General features: G+C 43.8%; 2 protein-coding genes across 3 annotated transcripts in view; one reads left to right on the top strand and one right to left on the bottom strand.

The window, feature by feature from the left end:
• The window catches only part of LOC106612691 (glucagon receptor), a 37,017-nt gene extending 33,149 nt beyond the window's left edge, over positions 1–3,868 (top strand). For both annotated transcript variants that reach the window (XM_014214105.2, XM_014214104.2), the window contains one exon: positions 395–3,868. In XM_014214105.2, coding sequence (XP_014069580.1) covers positions 395–751 — 357 coding nt within the window. In that variant the 3' untranslated portion in view covers positions 752–3,868. The remainder of the gene's footprint in view (positions 1–394) is intronic.
• LOC106612692 (cytochrome P450 2M1) lies at positions 3,609–13,662 on the bottom strand. Its single transcript, XM_014214106.2, has 9 exons — positions 13,337–13,662; positions 12,427–12,589; positions 12,130–12,279; positions 11,713–11,873; positions 6,002–6,178; positions 5,640–5,781; positions 5,093–5,280; positions 4,853–4,994; positions 3,609–4,063 (listed from the first exon to the last, which is right to left on the bottom strand). Exons 1-9 carry the CDS (start codon positions 13,526–13,528, stop codon positions 3,864–3,866), a joined length of 1,515 nt encoding a protein of 504 aa, XP_014069581.2. The 5' UTR covers positions 13,529–13,662; the 3' UTR covers positions 3,609–3,863.
• Between the last annotated feature and the right edge of the window lie 2,100 nt (positions 13,663–15,762).

The following is a 15,762-nucleotide window of genomic DNA, read 5'->3' on the forward strand; positions in this document are numbered from 1 at the left end:
ACCTGATTTTACGACACGTTCGTCTCTGTTTGTTCCTATGAGAAGCCAGCGCTTTCTGTGACCTGCTGGGTATGTCACCCTGTCACTGTGGGTTAGCTGTCACACAGAGAAGCTCACTACCTAAGTCCACAGGGCAACGGGGATGTCACTGAGGGGTCCAGCCATGTCTTGAGTCAAGAAGTGGTTAGGCCACTGTGTGACATGGAAGGTCTGATGTATTTCCTGTTAAGATATGGCCTAGTTTGGTTGAGGAAGCCTACATACTGTAGTGCTTAAAGAGAATAAAAATCAAATTTAGATACAATTTGTCTTGTGAAACGTTTTTCCTGGTCAGATCATAAGGTCAGGAAAAACTCATTACCTTCCCTCGTTCATTTCTCTCCATCTCTCCCAGGTGCAGTCAGAGATAAAGAAGAAGTGGCAGCGATGGAAGCTGGGCATGACCGTCCTGGACGACCTTCGCAACACCGGCAGCAACACGCCACAGGGGGGCACCGGCGGCGGGCAGTGCCACCACGACCCGCCCTGCCAGCCTGACTGTCCACAGGAGGATACCCACAACCTCTTCACAGATGCCTCCGCCTCGGGGCCGCATATCCCCCCGCGCCCACACAACCACCCAGGGGCCAAGAAGGGCAAGGCCTACTGCTACATTTCCGCCCGCAAGCAGGTGCTGAACGGCCTTGATGGAGCTCCGCTGGGAAACGGGGGTGGAGAGGGAGCCATCAAATACTCTGAGAGCTACTGCTGAGTGGCTCGGTGAAGGGGCTAACGACTAGCTGGCTAACTTTGTAATTTCTAGTGGATGGAATTCAAACCAGACAACCGCCTGCTTCAGCTGTGTACTTCCAGATCTATGTGGCCTACTGTAGTTGGTGTTTCATCGAACCCATGTCTTAATAGTTGTGTGAACATGATCCGGGACATTGGATGATTGCCAGAGTGTTTTTGCTGCACTGGCCAATCAGTCTGTGTGTTGTGACTCCTATAGGTTTTCAGTGGCAGATAAGATGACCCATCCCAAGTGCAATATCGCCTCAATCGACCTAGATTGACTTTTTTCATTTTATTTAACCTTTATTTAACTACGCAATTCGGTTATGAACAAATTCTTATTTACAATGACAGCCTACCCCGGCCAAACCCGGACGACGCTGGGGCAATTGTACGCCGCCCTATGGGACTCCCAGATGTTGAGGAAAGCTACTTAAATTAGGAAATGAACACCGTCCAACCTTGATCTGCTCTGATTCGACTGTTTTGGCGGTATACTTCTTTTGTTTTCTACCTCTTGCTCTACTTGTGGACAAAATGGAAACGTTATGTGCCAACCGTGGACCATCTTTTCATGTGCAATGGATAATTCTAACAATAGTGTGTTTATATGTTGGTATTGGACAAACTCAGTGAGGTACTTAGAGAAGGCAAGAGGTGAGTAAACCAATATTGTCTTCCCCAGTGAGCTAGCCACACAAACACTATGGTTTCCCTTGGCAACACCGTATTTTGAATTCTTCTCACCCAATCGTTTAACATCTCTAAAGCCCCTTGCTCACTAGTCATACGCCTATAAGGTTGCAGTAAATGTAACTGAATACAGTGAGCAAAGGAACCGCGCTCTTACGCAATATCGTAGACCTAAAGGCAGGCACATTACTATCATGGTGGTGGCTGTGTGTGAGGCATGACTTCTGCAAATGAGAAAGATGGATTCTCTGATTACATGCCCGATGTGGAAGATAACTGGCAAGACATTTATTCTTCAAATTATGTCAGTGGGGGGGAGGGGAGTTTCTTTACTGCACTGTCAAAATGGGTTGAATTATTTGTAAGGTCCTATTGACATAGTTTTCACTATCACAGAATGGAAGGTGAACGTAATCCAGTGGTCTTTTAAGCACTATCTACATGCAAATGAAAAGACGATAACTGGAATGGCGTAGTCTGTGGCACCTTCTTCTTTAATCTTCTCGATTTATCACAGGCTTATGCAATCTGGAATGTAAATTATCTCTATCGTGGTGAGTTCTGGTAGCCTGTTACCGTCCACAAATGGTTTTGTCTTATAGGTTTTCCAGACTAACCATAACTACTTACCACCCAGCTGACAGTTTTATATCCCCCTGAACACAGGTCGTAACATGCCTAGAGGGAATCTCTCTTCTGCTTCTGGGAATTAAGGTCCCAGTCCCCAGTACCCCTGCTGCCATGTGGCCTAAACACTATGGTGCAATGGGAAATGGCTCTCTACATGATAAACCACAGCTACAAAATACACATAAGTATTCTACTGTATGTGTGTTGATGGTATGTAGGTCTGTGTCTGACAGCACGTTTGCAAAGCTAGGATCCATTCTGTTCATCCTACGTGAAGACGTCTGTTACATTACATATATCTGTGTAAGGATGCAACAAACTCAGTTCTCCAGGCTGGAATCTGTGACAAACAAAATGTTTTGCCCTGATTACGCGCTCACTCTCAGTGAACATTTGAAATACCAATATGAGTTGCGCTAAAGGCCACTTTTTTTTTCTTCTTTTGAACCCAGCTAACAATCCCCTACTCCTATTTAAAGACTGGTCTCAATCTAAAACGAACACAGCACAACCCTAACTTCTCCAGATATAGCTTGACTACTCTGTGTGTATGGATCTGTCAGAGCGTCCAGAGCCCTCGACTCATTTTACGGTTTGTCATTAGTCTCTTCTTGAGGGTCACATTGCACCTAATGGCTATCCACCGGTTGAACAGTGGTTCTGTAGGCAATTAAACCAGGCAGTTGTCAACTTCCCTTTTGAAATAGCTTCTCTAACCCACATACAGAACTTTGTATTTCTGTCTTCCCGTTCACTCCAAATGGGACCAACCCATTACCCAAGCATGTCCGCCATCCACCTCAGTGTCATCAAAATGTATTATGTCAAACAAATGAACCAACTGTTTTTCACTAGCAGTATTCCTACTAGGGTTATTACTGGTGCTTGCCTCGATGCCTCTGGTGACATAGATCATTACTCGAATGGTGTGTGTGTGTGATATTATCTTAATTTCCAAAGTGGCTTGGCTGAACCTCACAAATTCTGAAATAGCATTCACAAACTGAGTGTTGTACTTCACAAATATCTTCTTGTATAATGTACCTTTTGGCAACAGCACATGTAATCTTTGGCATTTCTTTGGCCATCATTACAACATGTTGTGTTGTTTGTAAAACTGCTTATGTCAGACATTGACTCTTCAATAATGAAACGATCAGATGTAGCATAGGGTTAGTTAGCGTTGCTAGTATGTGTTACAGTGGTGCCGTGACCTAGAGAGTGGACAGTAAACTGTGGTCAAAGGGAGGTGGATTCCATGGATGCCTACGTTAGAACCATGGGGTGAGTTAGTCCTGGACTGTCACCCTGGACCCATAATCCATTGGGTCCATTGTGGCATGGGTGGAACGTATTACATAAGTCAGAAGGTCTTGTCTGTTTAACTCGACATGTTCTATATACCTGTCAACAGGTAAAGTGGATGCACTGACACTCAAGTGATATTTCACTGTGTGTGAATATGTTATCACGGGGCAATTACAGTACAAAGAACAGCACTAAATCTCACATACTGTATAAGACTGTGACATGAATGGACACTATTTTTATTCACTTTTTATGTACATGTTTGTTATTTTCACAAGTCATTTAAATTATTCTTAATCTGCCAGTTTAAGTACTTGTCTATATATATATTTTTTGTATCTAACAACAACAAAAAATCGACATTAATAAGGAAAGATATGACCATTTTGCTGTTGAGCCTCCTTATTCAGAAAATAAATCACATTGAATTTCATCAAGATTAAAAGCTGTTTGATCAATTAAATATTTGCTGTCCTGAGTTTGACATAGCATGTGTAGGGGCGTGCCAGGCGGCCAATAAAGTAGGATACTACAGTGGCATCAATTTCCTCTGGAGGTTTTGTGCCCCTGAAGGTGAAGCGCTGAAGAAGGGAAGTAAAGAACAGGAAGAGCACCATCCTGGGAATCCCCATTCCATCTCCCAGGCAGGACCGCTTCCCTGAGGGACAATGAGAGAGGTTACCTTCAGTACTCAACCTACAATCCTGGGACTGAAACCTACATATATTTTTCACTGGTCATCCCCAAAGCCAACACCTGCTTTGGCTGCCTTTCCTTCCAGTTCTTTGCTGCCAATGACTGGAACGAATTGCAACAACAACAACAAAAAATCACTGAAGTTGGAGACTTATATCTCCCTCACTAACTTTAAGCGTCAGCTGTCAGAGCAGCTTACCGATCGCTGCAGCTGTACACAGCCCATCTGTAAATAGCCCATCCAACCAACTACCTACCTCATCCCCATATTTGTTTTTCTGCTCTTTTGCACACCAGTATTTCTACTTGCACATCCTCATCTGCACATATCACTCGTGTAAATTACTAAATTGTAATTACTTCGTCACTATTGGCCTATTTATTGACTTACCTCCTTACTTCATTTGCACACACTGTATACAGATTTTCTATTGTGTTATTGACTGTACGTTTGTTTATGTGTAACTCGGTGTTGTTTTTGTCGCACTGCTTTGCTATATCTTGGCCAGGTCGCAGTTGTAAATGAGAACTTGTTCTCAACAGGCCTACCTGGTTAAATAAAGGTGAAATAAAAAAAAATAAATAAAATAAACACATTGGCCTTGTTTGATATGCAAAACATATCAAACAAGATGTTAGCAATGTGTATGTATATTGTGTGATGAGGCGTTTTCTCTGAGAGCTACTACGGAGTGGTTCTTGTTTTCACATTCTCATATTATTTTATTAGCCACTTGTAACATGTTCTTACCCAGTCCAAAAGCAAGAAATCCATTGTTTTCCTTAAAGCGTCCATTTTCATCCAGGAAGTTCTCTGGGTCAAACTCATCTGGCTTCTTGAACAGTTTGGGGTCAAACAGCACAGAGGACAACAGTGGAAACACCGTGGTACCCTGGAAGAATTACGAAAGAGCACTTACATAAAACAATTGGCAGTTTAACAAGTACAAATAATAGACGTTTGGGATAGGTTTTCAGAAATGGTGGTCACCTTTGGGATGTGGTAGTCGTGGAACGTTGTGTCTCGGGTCATTTGGTGAGGGACAGCAGTAGGAGCAAGACACATACTTCTCTGAATTTCGTGGATGACAGCTTCCGTGTAGGGCATCTTATGTCTGTCGTCAGCCGTGGAGACTCTGTTCGAGCCAATCACCTCGTCTATCTCCTTCTGAACTTTCTCTGAGGAAGAGAGACAGTCAGACATTCATAGCATTTGGGTTCTGTCATGTATGTTTATATACAGTGTTTATAGTGTATTGAGAATGAAGAAATGCCAGCATGTATGTGCTGCTTACATGGTATGTAATGTAAACTCTCTGTTGCAGCTCTTATTTGGCTGGTTTTCCAGACCCAGATTATTCCTCTGACTAAAAACATGTTCAATAGGGAATCTCCATTCATTATAGCACGTTTTAGTCCAGGAAAAGGCTTAATCTGCATCCTAGAAACTGGCCCATTAAGTTGGGTTGCAGTATTATTTGCTATATTTGCAATAAATTAGTATAACTTCAATAACAGTGATACAGAAGAGAGGATACCTTGGATGTCAGGGTACTTGATCATCATCAGACAGGCGTGTGATAGGGTGGAGGACAGGGTCTCTGTGCTGGCAGCAAACAGATCCCACACACACGGAAACAAGTTGTCATAGTTGAACTCAGTCCCGGGCTGATCTTTCTCCTAAGGAAAGTTGGAAGATACCTCTAAATCATACACTGATAGGAGATTTATGAGAAAGTTTGTGAGAAAGTTCATCTTTTTGCAAAAGTCTCGGACACAAGAAATCATTGATCATATATTTAGGAAAACAGGGCCTTCTGGTGGCTAGTTGGTGCTATTACATTATTTTGATACTGTAAGATGTTCAACATTAAATTCCAGAAATCAATCACTGTTTTACCTCCAGCATTTTAACCAAGAATACATCAAAGTAGTCCTGGGGGTTAGAGGTGTCCAGGCTTTTAAAGCGACGATCTGCTTCCTGTCGTATGTAAGCTTTGGCCTTGTCTATGGCCTTAAACAGCTCTTGGTGTTTTCCTGGAAAGCACTCAACTATTCTGGGGGAAATGTTGTACAGCTGGAAGAGGAGCAACATAGGAAACATGGGAAGGAAAGGGTGGTTGTTATACTTTTGTTATCATTATCCATTTTGGCAGGCAAGCTTATAAGACACAATCAAGCCATGCTTTGGAAGAGCAGGTGTAGATAAATAACAGGCACACGGTGCATATCATAAGTATTCACCCCCCTTGGATTCTTTGCACATTTTGTTGCATTACAAAGTGGGATTGAAATGGATACAATGGTGATTTATTTGTCACTGATCTACACAAAATACCTCATAATGTCAAAGTTAAAAGAACATTCTATAAATGTTTTCATACAAGATCAAGCACACATAAAATAACATTTTTTTTTGTTTTATATTTTGAAAGTCATCTTTCATTGACAAGCTATAAGTGAATTATTGATGCCCAGAGCTGGAAACACATCAGACGGCTTCCACAACATGTGAACAATATCAGAAAAAAGATGGGAGTGATAGACCAAACAACTAGAAATGGGCAGATGTTTTCGTAAGTGGTGTCAGGTGTGGTCACGGGTCGTTTCCAAGTGTCTCTAAACCTCTACAAAGTGACATATGTCTGTAAATTAGATAATACCAGTGCTATTACATATTTGCAATCCCTAAATACTATTTGTTCAGTATAAAAACACAATTTCTACCATATCAACCTCACTCAAACATTGTGCTGCTGTTATGGGGTATCCAGGGTACATTCAAGTGTCCTTTCAACCTCTCCAAAGTGTCCGAATGTGGTAATTGCACTGTTTTTGCACACTGGATGTGCCTAAAAGTCATTGTTCACTATAAAAACTAAATATCTACAACATCAACCTCTCTCAAACATTGTGGTGGTGTCAGGGGACATACAGAGTATATATCCAAGTGTTTTTTCAACCTCTCCAAAGTGCCTGAACGTTTAGCCTAGGCATATCCAATGTATTGGTCCCACATACAAATTAACTGTTTACAAAATACAATATAAAATTAACAGATATACACAAAAAATATATAAAATGTCTTATTAAACACAAACCTTGTTACACGTGTCCTTCACTAAAAAAGGTGCAAAAATAGAAGTAATCTGAACTATTTACAAATGGCATTCGTGTTTGTTTTACAACCCAGGTGTAGATTATTATATTTCACGTTCACCGTAGCTTGTGCATGTCGTGATAGGCTTTGAAGCAGTCCATCTCTGCCAGGAAACAAAAAGCTGGCATTTCGGACAGAAGATCAGCCATTTCACCCTCTCCCCGTGTTTTGTTCAATGTTTGCAGTTCTTCCTTTTGTCTTTTGGCATGTGTGTTGGATAGTGGCGCTCACCTTGAGTGTGGGGTCTTGTGATGGTTGTGAGGTTTCTTTGGGCCTCCAATTCAGCCATCTCTAAAACCAGCTGCTCTCTGAAGGAGGGGTTTGACCTTTTGCTTTGGCCATCTGCTTGTGGAGAATGAAAGCATTTACTGTAGCAATGTCCACAAAGTGGTAAAAAAAAAAGTATTATACCACTTCCTGGTCTTGTGGAGGACCTGGTAGTAGACTATGAGAGCATCAGATAGGTCGACACACCACATGCTGACATTGTAGACCTTCACAGAAACATTCTTCCTTTTTTACCCTTCTTGAGACACGGTTGTTTTTGAATGCCTTATACTGTGTGGTGAGCATGGTTACTTCCCTAGTATCCTTCCATTCACAAAAAGCAGCTTGTTAGTCCTGTTCCAACGTATGGTCCCCTTTTCCACTGTCTTTGTTATGTTGTTTACCTTGGTCTTGGGGAAACTGTTTGGACAAATGGTGCCACAAGCCCTATTTTATTTTTCAAGAGGGTGACTGACATAGCAGTGGGGGGTGAAGACCTTGACCGGCAGGGGTGCTTGCTGGGGAAGGGTGGCTCCCAAATGTCATGCATCCTCCACTCTGTGGTGAATAAATTAAAGGGATATATTGTTTTAAGACACACAGAATTACTGTTAACTAAATTTACAAAACAACATTACTGTAAAGTAAAAACACCAAGCCTAAACTTTATCTGTACGGTGACTCACATAGGTGTGAAGGACACACAGTGCAATCAGTAACACTTTGGAGGCAAAGGCAGAGGTGAGAACGACAAATAAACAATGGCCATGACAGTTTAGTGGCCTCTCCAAAGTTACAAGGATGAAACTTAGAACAGCAAACAGTGAACTAATATGAAACATAGACAATAACTACTTTAGAATTATGTAACATTGAAAATGAATTGTTATATAGGCCTATGTAAACTAAATCCAAAGCACAAAAAGCAGACAACTTAAAAATAAAACGAAATACATATACTAATTTAGCAATATAAAGTAATGAAAATAATTTACTTACAGATCTAAAAGTGGATCCAATCCTTCTAGAAAGCAATCTTCGCCGGCCGAGTCGAAATACTCGTTGTCCAAATCGCTCCCCTGATCCGAGTCCAACCAGTATTTTATTTAAAGTTTCTATGTCGGTATACTTATTCATAGCTGCCTTTTTTTTAGCTGTTCTATATTCTTAGTTTTGACAACAAAAAAATCCCCCTTGAGAAGCGATCTTTTATGCTAAAGAGATTAAATGAACGCGATGAAATCTGTTTACAATGTAATGCAGTGTGCTTGGTGCGTCTCGTCTCTGAACCAGGTAGAAATAGTTTGCATTACGCATAAAAGTTTCTAGGCCTTGCTTTGGCCCACCCAGGTCAACTGTGTATCCCTGGAAAGCTTATCTCTGTCACATGTGTCGTAGTGGAGAGAAGACGGGAATGTGGATACTCATCTTTCTTTAATGAAAAAACACGCAAAGCATCCACAGGGAAAACAATAAACAATACTCACGACGACAGGAACAGTTTGCAGGCATACAAACGCAGTGCAAAAACAATTACCCACAAACACACAGACAAACACACCCTACTAATATAGGACTCCCAATCAAAGGCAACTCAACACACCTGCCTTCAATTGGGAGTCCCACCCCAATTAACTTTACATAGAAAACCAAAGCTAGACAGAACGTAGACACATACCAAAACACAAAGACCTCTGCCACGCCCTGACCAAAACTAATACAATTACTCCCTCTGCTGGTCAGGACGTGACAGTACCCCCCCCCCAAAGGTGCAGACCCCGGAATGCACCTTAAAAAAGAAAACACAAAAAATCCCCAATACCCCAACAAAACCAATAAACAATATCCCCTAAACAATAAGGGAGGGAAGGGAGGGTGGCTGCCGTCAACAACGGCACTGTGCTACACCCTCCCTCCCCAACCCACCTATCCTGGAGGTGGCTCAGGTGCGGGACGTGGACCTCGCTCCACCTTCGGCGTCGCCCACTTCGGTGGCGCCGATAGCTGCACCGGGCAGACGGGCCACTCGGGCTGACCCTGGCAGACGGACCGCTCTGGCTGGGCCGGAGGACAGGCGGGCCGCTCTGGCTGGGCCGGAGGACAGGCGGGCCGCTCTGGCTGGGCCGGAGGACAGGCGGGCCGCTCGGGCTGGGCCGGAGGACAGGCGGGCCGCTCTGGCGGCTCCGGGCAGTCGGGCCGCTCTGGCGGCTCCGGGCTGGCGGGCAGCTCTGGCGGCTCCGGGTTGGCGGGCAGCTCTGGCGGCCCCGGGCTGGCGGGCAGCTCTGGCGGCTCCGGGCTGGCGGGCAGCTCTGGCGGCTCCGGGCTGGCGGGCAGCTCTGGCGGCTCCTGACTGGCGGGCAGCTCTGGCGACTCCTGACTGGCGGGCAGCTCTGGCGACTCCTGACTGGCGGGCAGCTCTGGCGACTCTTGACTGGCGGGCAGCTCTGGCGACTATTGACTGGCGAGGCTGGGCTGACGCACTAGACGCCTGATGCGTGGGGCTGGTACCGGACGTGCCAGCCTGGAGACACGCACCTCCATGCTAGTGCGTATAGCGGGAAACACCGGACCGTAGAGGCGCACTGGCGGTCTTGAGCGCAGGGTTGGCATCACCCCTTCAGGCTCGATGCTTACTTCGCCCTGGCACATGCGGGGCGCTGGTACTCTGCCTACCGGCCTGAAAATCCCAGGCCTCACCACAGCCCCAACCCCAAAGCACGGGACCTGTCCAGTCTGTCTCTGCCCTACAAGGGTACGGGGAGCTGGCCTGGGGCTCCAATCTCGCCCCGCCAAACAGCCCTTGTGCCCCCCCCCAAAAAATTATTGGGGCTGCCTCTCGGGTTCCCTTAGCTCCCTTAACTTGTCCTCCCAGAATCGTCGCTCCTTCTGCGCAGTCCATCCATCCACGCTGTTCTCCTGTGGCTCCCTCCTCCTCCACTGCTTGTTCCTTTTGTGGTGGGTAATTCTGTCACATGTGTCGTAGTGGAGAGAAGACCAAGGCGCAGCGGGAATGTGGATACTCATCTTTCTTTAATGAAAAAACACGCAAAGCATCCACAGGGAAAACAATACTCACGACGACAGGAACAGTTTGCAGGCATACAAACGCAGTGCAAAAACAATTACCCACAAACACACAGACAAACACACCCTACTAATATAGGACTCCCAATCAAAGGCAACTCAACACACCTGCCTTCAATTGGGAGTCCCACCCCAATTAACTCTACATAGAAAACCAAAGCTAGACAGAACGTAGACACACATACCAAAACACAAAGACCTCTGCCACGCCCTGACCAAAACTAATACAATTACTCCCTCTGCTGGTCAGGACGTGACAATCTCATTGGCTACAAGATTGTCAAGGTTAGCAGTTGTGTAATGGATGCCTACGGCGCGTAAGCAGGCAACGCCATATTTTTGATGCGCAAAGATATAGTCACTCTGTGGACATTCGATGTTGCCATTAAGTCGTACATCATCAGATAACTTTGGTAATAGACTAGATATGTTCCGACCAACCCAAGTGTTAATTTCATAACCCACATTTAGCTATAGCTCAAACACAGACCAAATCGAAGCGTACCTTGTAAGATGGCTGGTGAAAAGGTTGTGGAAAATAAACATTTTGACTCTCGGGGCTGGTGATCAATAACGGTAGGTCACAGGCAGACAAAGCAGATATCCTCATGATCTGTGGAATCCCGTCTTTCAGTGTGAATCGATGTATTCTGTGTTTATTTCATTTATGCTCCACAACGCTAACCAGAATGTAGGTGGCAGCCATCTTGAAATTAAGTCTTTGGCTCGGCCTGCCCTTATACATTCACATACCCATTTATGGTAGTAAGTCACACCAAATATTTTAAGGCACAGATCAATAGCCAATATATTCAGCTTTTCGCAGACACCCTGCTTTTGCAGATAGGGGCTACCGTTCTCATATCAGACTGAATTTAATAAAACATCTAATAGGGTCCCCAAGTATGGGGACTTTACATTTTAGAGGTTAATTAATTTGTAGAAATGTATAAAACATAATTCCACTTTGACATTATGGGGTATGGTGTGTAGGCCAGTGACAATTTTTTTGTTTAAAATTCAGGCTGTAACACAAAAAAAATGTGGAAGAAGTCAAGAAGTGTGAATACTTTCTGAAGGCGCTGTATGTGCTACCATACCGTTGACACTTTGCTTTTAAGCATGTCGAAGTATGTATAGACAGGCTTGTAGAAGATCTGAAACTCAGGGTCGTTGTATTCAAACCTGCGCCCAAAGACTATGGACCAGAATAGGTTGATGATAGAATGGAACAGGAGCTCTTTGGGGTTCACAGTGGAATCTGGAAGAGACACCAGACAAGCATAAATACGCATGCATGCACACCACAGGAGGCACCTTAATTGGGGAGGACAGGCTCGTGGTAATGGCTGGAGTGCAATTAGTGGAACGGTATCAAATACATCAAACACATGGTTTCCATGTCTTTGATGCCATTCCATTTATTCTGTTCCAGCCATTATTATGAGTCGTCCTCCCCTCAGCAGCCTCTTTTGACGCACACACACAAACAGATGTCACAGACAAAAACAACATACCTCCATATTTACTGAAGGCTTTCACTAGACTCTTAGCTTCCCCTTGGACCCTCTCCTCGAGGCTCCTGCATCCTATTCCGAGGTTTTTTAGGGAGGTCAAGGAGAAGCTGCGAAGAGTTTTCCATCTCTGCCCATTACTTGATCCCACCCCTAGATTGATGAGTACGACAGGACAGAGGCACATACAGATAGGATGAATATAGCACAGTAGCTCCCTCTTCTAAGCAAAGTCAATTTTCACACAGATTGACTATGACACGTGTGTCACACCATCCCGCTTCCATTCATTTCACTCACCGTGCTCGTTAAGGAGTTTCAGGGTAATGGCAGGGTTGGCTCTTCCATTGAACTCTTCTCCTTGGTCTACCAGAGCTTCCTTGATGGCCTGATAGCCAGAGACCACCACTACAGGTTTGGGGCCCAACCACACAGTAAACACTGAGCCGTATTTCTTACTGAGCTGATGAGAGGAGGTGAGAGGAACCCATTGATTCTTGAATAATATAACTTATAACTGCTTCATGATCTTAGTACAACTGTCTTATCCCCTCACAACCCCAAATAAGGCTGTTTAATCCCATTGTCTCTAAACAAACGATCAGGGTTGGTTAGATTACTTTCTGAATGTTGCTAGTTACCTGCCCAAAAATATAATCAGTAATGTAACTTTTGGAATACACAAACTCAGTAACATAATCTGATTACTTTCAGTTACTTTTGGATTACTTTCCCCTTTAAGAAGCAATAGAAAAATTAAAAAAATATCCCACAAATGGATTTGGTGTGTCATCATATTGGTCTCTGATTGTTCCACTTGCTCAGGTGGAACAAACTTAAACTTTTGCCTTTTTTAAACGCTGAATTGAATGTCATTGAGGGGGGAACAAATGTTTTTTTTTCTTCTCGCATTCATCCTTTCTGAATTTAAAAGTAAACCAATAATTTATCATCTCGTTTTTCAAAAGTTGCTCTAATCTGATTACAATAATTTGGGTGGTAACGTAACTGATTACAGTTAGTTTTTTTGTAATCAGATGACATGTAATTGATGACAGTACATGTAATCAGTTACTTAACAACCCTGAAAACAATGTATACTGCAGCTACAAATTATTAAAACTATCATATTGATCTATGACTGCAGCGCTTGCCTCCATAGCTCCATCTATGACTGAGAAAATCTGACAGCTTGTGGCTTTTAACTGACCTCCATGTAGGACTTGTCCGGTTGTTTCAGATCCATTTGTAGCAAGTTACCAAGAAGAGGAATTAGTGAAGGACCCGGTGGCAAATGTCCATAACTGCTCTGTTTCCCCATGTACTTCCAAAGTAAAATAATAACCACTATGGCCAATATTATGGACAAAATGTCAGTCAGCAATACATGTTGTAAATCCATGTTCAAGTCACTTGAGAATTAAGATGTGTCAGAGCAACGTGGCAGTTACTCTTAGCTATGTAGGTAGAGAGAGAAAGACCACATGAAACCTAATAAAAAAAATAAAAAGCTGCTACAGGTTAGCTGTGGTTGGAGGATAAACAGGAACTATAGTTGAACAAGAAAGACGTGTTCCCACAATACCCTTAGGGTATATACACCCTCCTGCACTGTATATAGCCTATTTTAACAGACGACTTGCATAACTGTTTTGTAAACATTTTATGTAGACAAAATCATTGAAGAAAATACCCGCACAATAGACAACTTCAAATCTAATTGTATTGGTTGCGTACACATATTTTGCAATGTTATCACAGATGCAGTGAAATGCTTATGTTTGTAGCCCCAAAAGTACAGTAGAACCTAACAAATACAAACAAATACAAAAGATAAAAAGAAAGTAATTAAGAAATATCGTAACGAGCAATATCAGACTCCAGAATATGAATGTATATGTATATGATGGTGTGTATAGAGATTATGGACAGTATGTGAATAGAAAAAGTGTGTAGTTGTAGTAATATAGGAAATAGGAGCCTTGACTAGAATACATTAAATACATATGAGGTGGGTAAAACAGTATGTAAACATAATTAAAATGACCAGTTTTAAATGACTATATATAAAGGGCAGCAGTTTATAAGGTGCAGAGTAAAGTACTGGGTGGTAGCTGGCTAGTAACAGTGACTAAGTTCAGGGCAGGGGACTGGGCGGAGGCTGGCTAGTAACAGTGACTAAGTTCAGGGCAGGGTACTGGGCGGAGGCTAGCTAGTGGTATCTATTTAGGAGGCCAGCTTGTGGTATCTGTGTGAAAATGTAATTACCTCCTTACAATCAAAAAACTGGTTGTGCCACCTTTAGCTGCAATGACTGCAACCAAATGCTTCCTGTAGTTGTTGATCAGTCTCTCAAATCGCTGTGGAGGATATTGGCCCAATCTTGCATGCAGAACTGCTTTAACTCAGCAACATTTGTGGGTTTTCAAGCATGACCTGCTCGTTTCAAGTCCTGACACGTCTCAATTGGGATTGGGTCTGTATTTTGACTAGGCCATTCCACAACTTAAAATGTGTTGCTTTTAAACCATTTTCATGTAGACTTGATTATGTGTTTTGGATCATTGTCATGCTGCATGACCCAGCTGTACTTCAGCCAGACCCAACCACAAATATTCCAGTAACAGAGTTCTGATTCTGTGGATAGGGCTGTGGCATCATGAAATTTGGTCAGCCGGTGATTGTCAAGCAAATAACTGCCAGTCTCACGGTAATTGACCGTTAATTAACATAAACACATTTAGCATCTCCTATCTTCCACACATAGCCTACAAGCCACTGATGTGGACCATTGGAACATTGTCACGGATTCCCCGGTACACTGCTGCTCATTCCGTTCACCAGCTCCGGAGGTCTAAGTCACCGGCCTTATAGGAGTCACTGAACTGGATCATTACCACCAACCCCGGACTGTCTTGTCTCATTACGCACACCTGGTTCCCATTCCCCCTGATTTGTTCCACAGACATGTGACTAACAGAAATGGAATAATGTGTCCCTGAACAAAGGGGGGTCAAAATCAAAAGTAAGTCAGTATCTGGTGTGGCCACCAGCTGCATTAAGTACTGCAGTGCATCTCCTCCGATGGACTGCACCAGATTTGCCAGTTCTTTCTGTGAGATGTTACCCCACTCTTCCACCAAGGCACCTGCAAGTTCCCAGACATTTCTGGGGGTAATGGCCCTAGCCCTCACCCTCCGATCCAACAGGTCCCAGACGTCCTCAGTGGGATTGAGATCCGGGCTCTTCGCTGGCCATGGCAGAACACTGACATTCCTGTCTTGCAGGAAATCACACACAGAACGAGCAGTAAGGCTGCTGGCATCGTCATGCTGGAGGGTCATGTCAGGATGAGCCTCCAGGAAGGGTACCACATGAGAGAGGAGGATGTCTTCTCTGAAACGCACAGCGTTGAGATTGCCTGCAATGACAACAAGCTCAGTCCGATGATGCTGTGACACACCGCCCCAGACCATGACGGACCCTCCACCTCCAAATCGATCCCACTCCAGAGTACAGGCCTCGGTGTAACGCTCATTCCTTCAACGATAAACGCGAATCTGACCATCACCCCTGGTGAGACAAAACCGCGACTTGTCAGTGAAGAGCACTTTTTGCTTGTCCTGTCTGGTCCAG

This window comes from Salmo salar, chromosome ssa09 (genome assembly GCF_905237065.1).
Source record: "Salmo salar chromosome ssa09, Ssal_v3.1, whole genome shotgun sequence".
Lineage (NCBI taxonomy): Eukaryota > Metazoa > Chordata > Actinopteri > Salmoniformes > Salmonidae > Salmo > Salmo salar.

What these genes read in the sequence shown, in the direction of transcription:
- LOC106612692 (XM_014214106.2), bottom strand. Translation starts at nt 13,528, where the DNA reads ATGGATTTACAACATGTATTGCTGACTGACATTTTGTCCATAATATTG. An exon ending in AGCCTTCAGTAAATATGGAG is followed by an intron (nt 11,874 to 12,129) that starts GTATGTTGTTTT and finishes TGTCTCTTCCAG; the next exon opens with ATTCCACTGTGAACCCCAAA. An exon ending in TCTTGGTTAAAATGCTGGAG is followed by an intron (nt 5,782 to 6,001) that starts GTAAAACAGTGA and finishes AACTTTCCTTAG; the next exon opens with GAGAAAGATCAGCCCGGGAC.